Source organism: Rhodotorula toruloides, assembly GCF_000320785.1.
Source record: "Rhodotorula toruloides NP11 unplaced genomic scaffold Scaffold17, whole genome shotgun sequence".
Lineage (NCBI taxonomy): Eukaryota > Fungi > Basidiomycota > Microbotryomycetes > Sporidiobolales > Sporidiobolaceae > Rhodotorula > Rhodotorula toruloides.
The window spans coordinates 95,781-107,983 of NW_015622977.1; the positions used below are offsets into that span (position 1 = coordinate 95,781).

The 12,203-nt window shown below is 61.9% G+C and overlaps 7 protein-coding genes across 7 annotated transcripts; 4 read left to right on the forward strand and 3 right to left on the reverse strand.

Moving 5' to 3' along the window:
• Positions 1-146: 146 nt before the first annotated feature.
• On the forward strand, positions 147-1,006 carry RHTO_02174 (uncharacterized protein; the record flags this gene model as incomplete). The annotated part of the gene is made up of 3 exons (XM_016415852.1): positions 147-362; positions 427-594; positions 671-1,006. The coding sequence occupies 3 exons, from the start codon at positions 147-149 to the stop codon at positions 1,004-1,006; spliced, it is 720 nt and encodes a 239-aa protein (XP_016272180.1).
• Positions 1,007-1,465: 459 nt separating this feature from the next.
• RHTO_02175 (60S acidic ribosomal protein p2) lies at positions 1,466-2,105 on the reverse strand (the record flags this gene model as incomplete). The annotated part of the gene is made up of 4 exons (XM_016415853.1): positions 1,466-1,487; positions 1,621-1,643; positions 1,754-1,949; positions 2,014-2,105. The coding sequence occupies 4 exons, from the start codon at positions 2,103-2,105 to the stop codon at positions 1,466-1,468; spliced, it is 333 nt and encodes a 110-aa protein (XP_016272048.1).
• Positions 2,106-3,030: 925 nt separating this feature from the next.
• On the forward strand, positions 3,031-3,686 carry RHTO_02176 (40S ribosomal protein s15; the record flags this gene model as incomplete). The annotated part of the gene is made up of 4 exons (XM_016415854.1): positions 3,031-3,105; positions 3,173-3,416; positions 3,480-3,595; positions 3,672-3,686. 4 exons carry the CDS (start codon positions 3,031-3,033, stop codon positions 3,684-3,686), a joined length of 450 nt encoding a protein of 149 aa, XP_016272133.1.
• Positions 3,687-4,146: 460 nt separating this feature from the next.
• RHTO_02177 (oxidation resistance protein 1) lies at positions 4,147-6,013 on the forward strand (the record flags this gene model as incomplete). Its single annotated transcript, XM_016415855.1, has 3 exons — positions 4,147-5,277; positions 5,361-5,617; positions 5,677-6,013. 3 exons carry the CDS (start codon positions 4,147-4,149, stop codon positions 6,011-6,013), a joined length of 1,725 nt encoding a protein of 574 aa, XP_016272174.1.
• Positions 6,014-6,133: 120 nt separating this feature from the next.
• RHTO_02178 (26S proteasome regulatory subunit N7) lies at positions 6,134-7,788 on the reverse strand (the record flags this gene model as incomplete). Its single annotated transcript, XM_016415856.1, has 7 exons — positions 6,134-6,305; positions 6,421-6,592; positions 6,648-6,756; positions 6,838-7,057; positions 7,116-7,261; positions 7,325-7,530; positions 7,629-7,788. The coding sequence occupies 7 exons, from the start codon at positions 7,786-7,788 to the stop codon at positions 6,134-6,136; spliced, it is 1,185 nt and encodes a 394-aa protein (XP_016271998.1).
• Positions 7,789-8,037: 249 nt separating this feature from the next.
• On the forward strand, positions 8,038-9,839 carry RHTO_02179 (26S proteasome non-atpase regulatory subunit 11; the record flags this gene model as incomplete). Its single annotated transcript, XM_016415857.1, has 10 exons — positions 8,038-8,065; positions 8,131-8,206; positions 8,271-8,353; positions 8,409-8,550; positions 8,612-8,884; positions 8,953-9,058; positions 9,120-9,264; positions 9,347-9,503; positions 9,598-9,688; positions 9,750-9,839. The coding sequence occupies 10 exons, from the start codon at positions 8,038-8,040 to the stop codon at positions 9,837-9,839; spliced, it is 1,191 nt and encodes a 396-aa protein (XP_016272100.1).
• A 128-nt stretch (positions 9,840-9,967) lies between these two features.
• Positions 9,968-12,053, reverse strand: RHTO_02180 (tRNA pseudouridine synthase A; the record flags this gene model as incomplete). Its single annotated transcript, XM_016415858.1, has 6 exons — positions 9,968-10,118; positions 10,176-10,567; positions 10,629-10,709; positions 10,768-11,331; positions 11,388-11,481; positions 11,551-12,053. 6 exons carry the CDS (start codon positions 12,051-12,053, stop codon positions 9,968-9,970), a joined length of 1,785 nt encoding a protein of 594 aa, XP_016272025.1.
• Between the last annotated feature and the right edge of the window lie 150 nt (positions 12,054-12,203).

A 12,203-nucleotide genomic window follows, 5' to 3' on the forward strand; every position in this document is an offset into this window, starting at 1 on the left:
GGCATGCGTCATCGAGGCTTTCGAGAAGGTCTTCGCACCGGAGGTACGCCAGGATCGCTTCCTTGCTGTCAGGAGCGCGTCTAACCAAACTTACGGGGCAACAGAACCCGCGCGAGGTCGCCGTCGAGGAACTTACGATCCAGGTCATGACGCTCAGCCTGGGGAAGTGCGAGGAACCCGACACGGTCTATTACGAGGAGGTCATCCCGACGCTGCTCGAGTTTATGCAGCCGACGACTTCAATCAAGCACCTGCGCTTCTTTGGCTTTGGCGACCTCCGGTGGTGGAAGAACAACATCCGCATCGACTCGATCGAGTGCGTCACGCTGCACGAGCATCCGTCCGGTACCGACTACTCCCAGGTACGTTCGAGAAAGAGCTCTGCGCCTCCTCGGGATCAAGCCGAGTTCGCTTACCGCTCTGCAGACTACCAAGCGCGACAATCTCGCCTCTCTCCCACACTTTCTCTCCATGTTTCCCTCACTCCGCAAGCTCATCATCTCAGGCTTCGGGCTCGTCACGGACGAATCCGTCTCTGCGACGCCTATCCCGCCCGGCTCGTTCGCCGCTCCCTCCGGCAACGACTCCTCTCAGGTGCGTTCACCGAGTCAGTCATGTTCCCGCACATCGCAGGCATCTCACCTTTGTCGCGCCTCGTCTGGCTCCCCAGAGGGACAACCTCGTCTCGACCTACCTCCCCTCCGTCTTCAAAATCCTCCCCCACCGCCCCCTGCGCACCCTCGTCTCCGCCATCCCTGCCTCCGTCTCCGAAACTGTCGCCACGAGCTCGGGTCTCCTCGGCGCGGACAAACCCTCCACCCCAACTACCTCGCCCAGCTTCTTCTTCCTCGACCACGCAGACCGCCTCGCCTCGCTCCTTGCTGATTTGCAGAAGAGCCGAGTGGAGGAAGTGCGATACCGCTCGAACGTGGAGAGTGAGCGCGAGGTGCGGATTAGGCGCGAGGGGAGGGGAGGGCAGTGGGAGGGCGAGTGGTGGGATGTGTAGCGGAGAGGGTGGTGGAAGGGTGGTGTGGGCTTGTACAAATGAGCAGGACGTTTCGATCCGCCAGACTGATTGCGGGTGGTGCAGCGAGAAAGGAGAGGTGAGGCAGCGATGAAGGAAGGTCAACTGAGAAGCCGACGAGACGAACAACCCTGCATTCTCTTCTCCCCGGCAGCAGCGAGTGCTGCGAAGGCTCAGCGCAGCGATGGAAGCGGGCGCGAGCAAAGAGGGACTGAACGAAGGAGAGAAGGCCTTCGCCTCTCAGACGCGAATCTCTCGCCAACACCTCGATCCTCGCTCCTCAAACCGCAAAGAGAGAGAGAGAGAAAGCAAGCGCATGTGCACATTCCCCCGCTCCTAGCGAGTAACACCCGAGCGAAACTACAACCGGACCCGCTCGTTGAGGAGGAGAGAACACACACGACGCGTTGCCTCGTCGAGGGAGGGGGGATGGCGAGTACCTTAGTCGAAGAGACCGAAGCCCCTGTGGAAAGAGGAGAGTTAGTATGCTATGGGGCGAAACGGGAGCGAGGTTGGCGGAGGAAGAGGGGTGCGCAGAGGTCTGGGAGACCAAGGCGCGAAGTGAAAGAGGGGAGAGAGAGGAAAGCTCGATATACATGTCGTCGTCAGATTCTTCCTCCTGATGTGGTAACGATAGAGGGGGTCGCGGGCGAGCAAAGGTCAGCCTCAGTGGACGAAAGAAACGGAGGAATCCGACGACGATCCTCGAAATCGACGATTTGAACGCACCTTCTCGGCGGGCTTGTCCTCGGCCTTCTCCTCGGCGGCACCACCAGCGGCAGCGCCGCCAGCAGCAGCGGCGGGGGCAGCGCCGCCCGAGGGGACGGAAGCGAGCTTCTTGGATCCCTCGGCAATGACCTCGTTGACGTCCTTGCCCTCGAGCTCCTTGATGAGGACCGAGAGGCGCTCGTCGTCGGCCTGAATGCTGCATGCGAACGAGCGTCAGCGAGTGAGCTGGAGGGAGGGGAGAGCGAGGGGAGGGGACGGACTCGGCGGCGGCGAGGACCTTCTTGACGTCCTCGGCCGAGGGCGAGGTGTTGCCGGCAGAGACGAGGAGGAGGTAGGCGGCGACGTGCTTCATCTGCGTAGTGGACAAGAGTGTACGTGCGGGTGTCAGATGTGCGGGTTTCGAGGAGAGGGGAGTTTGCTGTAGTGTGCGAGGTGTGCCCGCCCGTCCGCGTGTTCCCAGCCCCAGTCAACATCCTCCGCTGCCTTTATCCACCCAGTGCGCTCTTTCTAGCCCCTCCTACCGCGTGCGCTGCGAGGTGTCGGTCTTTTTCGAGGCAGGTGGTCGACGAGTTGTCGGTGCGAGATGGTTCGAAGACGGGTGCCGAGAGCGAGAGAGAGTGAGAGTGGTGATGTACCGTGAGCTGGACTGGACCTTTAAGCTGTGTTGAGCGGCCGCGCGATGTGAGAGAGCAGGGAGAGAGCGAGCGGGGCGAGGGCGAGCTTTTGCGGTGCGGTCGGAGCTCGCGCGCACGTCCAGCCAGCGACGACGACGGGCGCTCTCTCTCTCCACTTCGGTCACTCCCACAGGCAAGTAACTCCCTCTCACACACTGCTACACAACACTCCCACCCCGCCTGTCAACGCCCAAACGCGCGCGAGCTCAGCGCGACACCGACTCGCCAACTTCGACACAGACGCTCTTTTCGCACACCGCTCGAGCGACACACGCACCACACGCCACCGTCAGTCATGCATGGGAATGGAGTATCGGGCGTAGAATGCGCGGACGGGCGGACTGGGCGCGCAGGGAGGGGGTGAGGAGTGTCGAGGCGGGACTGGGTGGGAGCTCGAGGCAGCTGGACAGGGGCAGGTGACGGGCGCATGGAATGGGCTGGATGGGCTCACGAGGTGCAAGGACAAGTGCTGCTGGGACACTGGGACGACCGCCTCGACCCGCCGCAGCCCACGCCGTCGACCCACCTCAACCACCCCCTCACATCCTCGCGCAACCCTCGCAACACGGGACTGACTCCCGATATGTGCTCACGCAGGTCAATATGAACGCTGACGAGGCTGCTGCCGAGCGCCGCAAGGCCCGCACCTTCAAGAAGTTCTCCTACCGTGGCGTCGAGGTGCGCACTCCGCTCTCACCTCCGCCTGCCGCCCCTCCGCTGACTGGAGGACTCGTCACGTGTGCAGCTCGCCCAGCTGCTCGACCTCGACTCGGCAGCCTTCACCGAGCTCGTTCACGCGCGTGCCCGCCGCCGCTTCCAGCGCGGCCTCAAGCGCAAGCCCCTCGCGCTCATGAAGAAGCTCCGCAAGGCCAAGACCGAGGCTCAGCCCAACGAGAAGCCCGCCGTCGTCAAGACCCACCTCCGTGACATGATCATCGTCCCCGAGATGATTGGATCGGTCGTCGGAATCTACAACGGAAAGGTCTTCAGTGCGTCAACACTACTCCCTCCCGTTCGAGTAACTGCTCACTCGCTGACGCTCGTGTGCGCAGACTCGGTCGAGATCAAGCCCGAGATGGTCGGCTTCTACCTCGGCGAGTTCTCGATCACCTACAAGCCCGTCCGCCACGGTCGCCCGGGTATCGGTGCCACCCACTCGTCGCGTTTCGTGCGTCTCACCCTCCCTCCCTCCTCACCCTCCCTTGCGTTCTGGACCGCCTCGCTGACTGTGACGGTGTGCGCAGATCCCCCTCAAGTAATTTGCGAGAGGTTGGAATGGGCGCTTTGTGGAGGCGGGCTCTCGGGTTTGTCGAACGGACGGACGGGGGCTTTGCTCTGCAACGTGTGGTGTTTTGTACGAAGGCACGAGTCGAGGCGTTGCAGCTGCGTGCGAGAGAACGCGGAGCGAGGCGGCCGAGTTGGACGCCGCGTTGCTCGGATTTTGACACGGGACACGCTGGGTTGAGACTGTAGACATGCTGTCAGGGAGCGTCCTTCGGCGCCGGGACTTACGAACGAGGCGAGCGTTCTGGCTTCCGTCGGTAGCGACGTCGCGCCCTCGCTCCGCCTCTTCCCACCCTTCTTGCCTTCCTGCGCTGCTGCACTGCCTGGACGACCCAAACTACCCAGTCGACCCTCTCCATCCCTCCAGCACCCCGCTCACACCTCTCGCGCCCGTCTCCTTCGTCATCTCCGTTCGCCCCTCTTGACATCGCCGCAATGCCCCCTCCGCCACTCATAGACCTCTCAGACCTCGACCCACTCGCTCCGTCCTCCTCTTCGCGCTCAACGCCACGAACAGGCTCGCCAAAGACGCAGGGACCGCTCTTTCCCCCACCTCCTCCTTCCTCCTCGTCCTCCGCTACACCGACTTCGTTCGCGCCGACTATGCAGGAAGTTCGTGCGGAAGACGTACGGACGGGAGAAGACCCGCTTGGGGGACTGTTGAACGGGCTGGAGGTCGGCTCGTCTTCGAGTGCGACTCAGGTGAATGTAGCGGATCGCCTTCGACGGGCGCAAGAAGCGCGTGAAGAGCGGGTTCTGCAGGATTTGCAGAGGGAACCGTTCGAGGCGACGAAACCTCCGCCTCTTGCGTTCGTCGACGAACCCACCTCGCTTCTCCCCTCTTCCTCCTCGACACCTTCTTCATCCGCCGCGCCAGTCTCGATCCCCCCTTCCCCGCGCCGCCGACCCTCAATGAGCCACGCGTCCTTCTCCCCACCCCGCCGCCTCTCAAGCCTAATGGACCTCTCCTCCTCCACCTCTTTCCACACGCCCACTTCTCCACCCGCCGAAACATCCGTCTTTGCGGATCCTTTTCATTCGCCTGGACATTCTCGAAGTCGGACGCGGACGAAGAGTGGAGGGAAAAAGGAAGGGGAGGGAGAGGCGGAGGAGTGGGAGAAAGGGATCGAGCAGGCTATGGAGGGGAATATCAGTGCGGAGTGGGGGGACTTTCAGGATGCTGACATTGCTGGGTCCTCTACGAACACGAACGGAGGAGGGGGGCTGGGAGGGAGCGGGATATTCGGGTCTCTCAGGTCTTCCTCTTTCCCTTCCGCTGCGAGCGCCTCAGCAACGCTCTCAACAGCCGCATCAGCATTCACCTCTTCCCTCGCCACAAACACCCACTCGACCCTCTCCTCCTTCTTCTCCCAACACACCCAATCACACTCTCAATCCGCACACGTCTCGTCTCTCGCTTCGCCCGACGTATTAGAGCGGAAACCTCAGCCTCAGAGAGCGGCGACGACGGGTCAAGGGGGGTTCGATCCGGCTGCGCAGCCGATCAAACTTGTGGGTGTTAGGCCGGGGGTGGTGCGGGTTTTAGAGGAGGATGTTGCGGAAGGTGTGAGTCGAAGTCGTGTTCTACCTCTGTCCAGCGCCAAGCTACCGGGTGCGACGCTGACATGGAGATCTACGTTCCGTCGCAGATCCGCTCAGCCCTCCCACCGCGCCTGCGCCTCTCCCCGCGCTGGACGCTCCTCTACTCGCTCGACCAACACGGCATCTCGCTCCAAACGCTCTTCACGAACCTCTCTCGCGGCCTCAAAGACCGCGACGGAGGCTTCGTGTTGGTGGTCAAGAGCGAGAGGGGAGAGGTGTTTGGGGGTTATTGTTCCGAGGCGCTGAAGGACTCGAGTGCGTCGAGGGAGACGAGGGCCCAGCGGTGGAGCGGGGACGGGAGTTGGTGAGTCCGCTTGCCTGCACTTCAGGAAGCTCCGTACTAACGACAAGCGCCGCGGGCAGCTTCCTCTGGAAATCTGTCCCCTTCCCACCGTCCGACTTCCGCCTCGGCTCCTCCGTCCGCGTCTTCAAGCCCACCTTCCGCAACACCTACTTCCAGCACGCCTCTTCCCAGTTCCTCGCTTTCGGCGGGGGAGAAGACGGCGTTTTCGGGTTGTGGATCGACGGGGTGTTTGAAAGGGGATGGACGGGGACGTGCGAGACGTATAGGAATGAGCCGTTGGTGGATGTCAAGGCGAGAGGCGGAGGGGACGGGGAGAAGGACGCGGACAGCGCGGGCAAGCAGGAGACGGGCAAGTTTGAGGTCGTCGGATTCGAGTGCTGGGCAGTCGGATCGTGAGCCCGTCATCTTGCTGCAACGGTTGCCGGATCAACCAGCACTTTCTCTCTCACGGGACGCCTCTCAACCGTAGTGAAAGATGGCATGCGACACTTCAGGTTGCAGCTACGCCTCGCCAGCTCAGCCAATGACCCTACTCAACCTCTGCACGCTCGTCAGCACCGCGTCGCCCTGCTTGATGACGGCGTTGTAGCGCGCGTTCTTTGCGTCGGGACGGTGCGTCTCGACGACGCCGTTGACGCGGTCGATCGTGCAGGTGAGGCGGCCGGAGGAGATGAAGCGCGCAAGGTCGCTGCGAGGCAGGAGCAGGGGTCAGCCCCGACTCTCGTCGTAGACAAGCGGGGTGAGGCGAGCATCGAGCTCTGGCACGGCGCCGTGAGACAGAGAGCGGAAGCCGAGAGACTCACTTGTCCAACCACTCTTTTGAGACGCCGAACGCGCTGCACAAGCTCTCGAGCGTGACGCTCCTGTAGCTCTCCAACAACTGCGCATACGCCTTGACGCGCAACTCGCGAGTGTAGTACCGCGAGTGGACGGAGAGAAGGCGCGAAGGGAGGAAGTGGTGTTCTTCGACGGTGGCTGCAGGAGGGAACGGGTCAGCGAGAGAGACGGAGGGGGCACGGGAGGGACAAACCGAGGCAGCGGAAGAAGGTGGCGTAGTCGGACTTGTAGAGCGACTCGGCAAAGTTCTTGATCGTCGGGACATTGGGAACGACGGCGATGACTTCGGGCGCGTCAATGACCTGTACGACGAGTGAATCGAGTCATCAGCCTAGTCCCGTCGCTTCTCCGAGCGGCATGTGGAGCCGGAATTCGCAACGCACCTTCTTCTTCAGGTCCTTCCGCTCGAGCGCCAGCACGCCCGCCAACACGCACAAGACGACAAAGTCGTCGTACTCGATCAGCTCGGTCGCCGTAAATGTCGGCAACGCGTCGAGGAGGAGGTCTGCGCCCTTCTTGAAGTTGCGGATCGAGAGAAGGTGGACGCCCTCGTACACCTTGAGGCGGTTTCGGCGGTCCCAGTCGCCTCCCTCGTCTACCAGCCTGTTACACGCCCGAAGGTCAGCTCCAGTTCAGCCATCAACACGATGAGTGCACACACTTTTGCGCGCGGTCAATGTTGGACATGACGAGCTCGTGGTCGGAGTGGAAGAAACCGATGCGGATGATAGAGAGGACAAGGTCAATCTTCGTGCCCTTCCCTGCCGACTTTTCGAACGCCTCCTCGTGCGCCTTCACAGCCTCGTCCTGCACATCATTGGTCAGCCTCTTCCAACAAAGACAGGAGCCTGCAAGCGAAGCGAAACATACCTTCTCGCCAATCCGCGCCAAATACGTCGCCCGTTCCCGCAACACATCACTGACTTCCGTCTCGCCGAGGTTCGTCTTCGCGTCCTCGAGTTTTGCGTCGAGCCGTGCGAGTTCGTCCTTGTTGCGTTGTTGCAGCCGCGAGAGAAGATCGGATTGAGGAGGAAGGACAGAGGTGGAGGTAAGGTGGGAAAGGTACGGCGCCATCTCTGCGAGCAAGAGCGTTCGTCAGCTTGCCGGACTCCCTCGTGGCCATCAGCAGCTCTGCGGAAGGCACAGACGTGAAAGCGAGCGGAAGGTGACGAACCGTCATCCTCGATCCCCTTGAGCAGCCGCTCCTGTGCGCCCTCGCGCTTGTGCTGCGCCTTGGGTTCCGTCAAGACGAACGCAAGCTGGGGCAGGGCGAGGTTCGGGATGGGCAGGGGAGCGTCGTCGCCTGCGGAGGGGGCGGTCGAGACAGACGCCATCGTTTCGCGCGGTTCGTTCGGGAGGGTGCGTCGGTCGAGAGAAGCAGTGCAATGGGTCTGGCTGAGCGAGTCCAGGCAGTCAACTGAGCGAGAGCAGCGAGTGGACAAGAGCAGGCCTCATCATCGCTTGGTTGATCCTGACCCACCACCTCTTTCTCGCTCAGATGGCACACGCTGCTGGTTCGAGCTCACGGCTGCAGACTGCTCTCGCTCACGACGACCCCAGGGAACGCGAGCGCGCGCTCAGAGATGTCCTTGCACAGCCTGCAGGCGAGTCGTCACCTCGCCGCACTTGCACACACGCACACGCGCACAGCTGACCCCTTGACCGTCGCAATGCAGGGCCGAGGGATGACGAGCTGCTGCGGGACAAGGAACAGGCGATCTTGAAGCTGGGAGAGCTGTACCGGGACGCGAAGTGCGCACCCCTACCCCTTCAGCGCTCGTTCTGCCCCGCGAGGCTGACCGAGGGTATTATACAGGAATGCGGATGCTCTGGCAGAAGTGCTGAAGTCATCGCGACCACTGGTGGAGCACATGGCGAAGGCGAAGACGGCCAAACTCAGTGCGTCTCGCTTCCTGAAGGGCTTCTTTCCGAGCTGACCTCCGCACACGCGTAGTTCGAAACCTGCTCGACTTCTTTGGTGACATCCCCGGCAGCACGCAAGTGCAGATCGACGCGGTGAAGGAGAGTGCGGAGTGGGCGAAGGGCGAGAAGCGCATCTTCCTCAAGCAGAACCTCGAGACTCGGCTTGTTGCTCTGTGCGCTCCGTCCACAATACGCTGTCCTACCGCTGAGCTGACGGACTGGTCGTCGCTGCAGCTACATCGACAACCAGAACTACAAAGATGCCCTCTCGCTCATCAACTCCCTCCTTCGCGAACTCAAGAAGCTCGACGACAAGATGATCCTGACCGAAGTGCACCTCCTCGAGTCGCGCGTCAACCACGCACTCGCCAACATGCCCAAGGCCAAGGCCGCCCTGACTTCGGCACGGACAGCCGCGAATGCGATCTACTGCCCGCCGCTGTTGCAGGCTAGCCTCGACATGCAGTCCGGCGTATTGCATGCGGAGGACAAGGACTACAAGACTGCGTGCGTTGAGGTTCTCGTGCGCCTGATCTCCTTGATCCGACTGACCTCGCCTTCTCGCTCGTGCACAGGTACTCCTACTTCTTCGAGGCGTTTGAGGGCTACTCGGGCCAGGACGACCCCAAAGCCGTCCCTGCGCTCAAGTACATGCTCCTCTGCAAGATCATGCTCAACCTGGTTCGTCTCGCCCCGCCCTTCCCCCCACTCCCTTTCAGGCTAACTCGTAGGTTCGATGCAGGCGGAAGACGTCAAGTCGATCGTGGCGGGCAAGTCGGCGCAGCGGTATGCGGGTCCGGATGTCGAGGCGATGAAGGCGGTTGCGAAGGCGCACGAGGAGCGGAGCTTGCAGGACTTTGAGCGCGAGTTGAAGGACCGGAAGAAGGGTGCGTCGAGGCGCTGTCCCGCAACGGTGTCTACCGTGGTGCACACGGTCTGACGGTTTGCGTCCGGCCTCGGCAAATGCAGAACTCTCCGACGATCCGATCATTCGCAACCACCTCGCAGCGCTGTACGACACGCTCCTTGAGCAGAACCTCGTCCGCATCATCGAGCCTTACTCGCGCGTCGAGATCAAGCATGTCGCGGAGATGGTCAAGCAGCCGGTGCGGGATGTCGAGATCAAGTGAGTTGCGAGCTGCTTCGCTAGCGCTTTCGCTTCGTGCGGGACGCGACTGTTCGGGGCCGGGTCGCTGGTATTGACGCGTATTGAACTGCAGGCTGAGTCAGATGATCCTCGACAAGGTCTTCCACGGCATCCTCGACCAGGGTGCCGGCTGTCTGATCGTCTTTGACGAGCCCGAAGTCGACGTGCGTCCTCACCTCCAATCCGTGTAGCTCTCGCACGTACTGACCGATCGCGCGTTCGCAGGCCACCTACGAAGCGACCCTCGAGACGATCGGACACGTGCGGGACGTGGTCGACCAGCTTTTCCAGCGAACGAGGACGGCCGTCATTTGAGCAGAAAACGTAGCACGAGCTCGCAATCGCATCAATCGAACTGTCTCTCAGCTTTCTGGCGTTCGCGAGGCGATTGAGAAAGGTATCGCGAGCGGGCTTGCTAAGATATTGCAGGTCCGGGCTGGCCGCTACTCGTCGTCGCCTCCTGCTGCATCCTGCTCCTCATCCGCTTCTCCTGGCGCACGAGTCTGCTCGCCGTCCACGCGGCGGTTCATCTCGGGGTTCTCGCCCTTTTTATAAGTCGCTGACGCTGGGATGACGCCCTTCGGGTTGAGGTATCTGCAAGGTTCGGGGGTGAGCAACGCGCAGCGAACGACTGGAAGGTCGAGAACGCACTCAAAGTCGGGTCCCGAGTACATGTCAAGGTACTGGAGCCACTTGGCAAAGACGAGGTCCTTCTCCTCGACATCCCACATGCGCTTGTACACCTGCTCGCGCTTGAACTCCTCGATCTTGTCCATCAAGCCGAGCTGCGTCGGGTCGATCGCGTCCCGAATCTGGTCCTTGTGCGCCTTGTCGTCGATCCTGCCTGCACTCAGCAGCTCGTCAAGCTTGGCGTTCGCCTCGCCGACGCGCTTGTTGTACTCGATGTACTGCGGTTCCAGGAGCAGGAGACCGAGACCGGGCGCCTTCGGGATGTGGATGCGCGAGGGTCCGAAAGTCTCGGGGACGAGCGAGGGAGGAGTAGCGGATCGGACGGCGAGGACGAAGAGGCCGATCATCTTGCGCTGCGTTAGTGATACACCGTCAGTGAGGATAAAGATCTGAAGGAAGGCTGGCGGACCGTACGATCTGGTGCAGCATGAAGGATTGCCCGAGGAAGGAGACGGAGATGTACTCGGTGTCGTTGACAACGAACGGCTCGGAGAGCTGTTCGACTTGACCGGTGAGCACCCGCTTACAAGAACGAAGGAATAGTCGAGCGCACCTCAAGCTTGCGCATGACGCGCTGGCAGCTTCGATCCCGGAAGTCCTTGCCAACGGTGAAGTTGTAGTAGTTGTGCGAGCCCTCGTACGCCGCGATGAATGACTTGGCCTGGTCCAGTACTTCTTGTGGCATTCGCCACGCCTTCTTCGCTTGGATGTCATCGGTGAAGGCGCAGTCCGCTGGCCGCGACGACCAGAACGCCTTCGACGCCGCGATCACGGGGGAGGCCTCGGCGGTGGTGGACGACGCAGCAGTCGACGAAGTCTCGGCTCGAACGCGCTCGAGCATGTCGCTCATCGGCGTACCCGATTTCGGCCCGAGGAAGACGTGCGTCGGCAGGGTGTACTGGTAGTGCCGCTGGTCGCATCCTCGTCGCGGGTCGAACGAGCCCTGCACTCGCAGCGTCTTCCAGATGCGTACGCCAGGCGGCAAGAACGAGTTGATGTGCTCTTCAATCGACGTGTCCGGTTTCTTCGAAGCGGGTTGGAGAATAAGCTTCAGGGTGAGGACATTCATGGCGGCGTGGACGCCCGCATCCGTTCGTGCCGCTCGCGCGAGGGAGACCTACAAGTTAAGGGTCAGTATACGTAAGAAGGGAGCGAGAGTGCACAGCAGCTGACCTTCTGCGGGCTTGTCGAGTTGTCCTCGCTGACGGCGCCAGCCGCAACGAACGCTTTGAACACCTCGCCCTCGATCGTCGCTTGCGAAGGGTTGCTGTGAAGTACAGGGAGACTCAGTTCGGAGCTTGGGAGAGGTCGACCGGAGAAGCAGAGCGGAACGCACATCTGGCTGCCCTTGTAGCCGATCCCGTTGTAGCCAATGAGCACCGCGACCTTCCGCTTCGGCAGCCTGTCGCTCTTGTCGTCTCCTCCAGCACCTGAAGCAGATCCCCCAGCGTTCTTGCCCGCCGCTCCGCCGTCTCCCTCCTTCAAGCCGTCCTTCTTCGCCTTGTTGGCCGCCGCCTCGGCATTCCTGCTTCCGCCTGACCGACTGTCGGGCTTGCCACCACCCTTCCCGCCTTTCCCGCCTCGCCCACCGCCGCGCCCGCCGCCTCTTCCCCCTCCCGCCTTCTTTCCCCTGACCGATGGTGAATCCGCCTCTTTCGGGTTGAATGGACTCGATGGCGCTTCGCCGGCCTGGCCAGTCGCGACAGAGGCATCCGAAATATCCTTCACAGCCGGCACAGGCGCCACGGACGCGCCGTCATCGATGCGTGGTCGTTTCGAGGGCGTCCCTTCTCGAGGAGCAGCGGCCGGCGCGTCGGCTTCGCGCTTGTTGCTGGTCATGGCGAGGGGAGGACCGTGTGTAGCGAAAGTTTCTGCAGCACTGACGAGCCCAGCAAGTGGTGAGCCGGCGAGCAGGATGAAGAGCGCTCGCCGAGGTGAACGCACAAAGTCCCGATTTTTTGCAACTCCGCGAAAGTCGCTTCTGTGCGC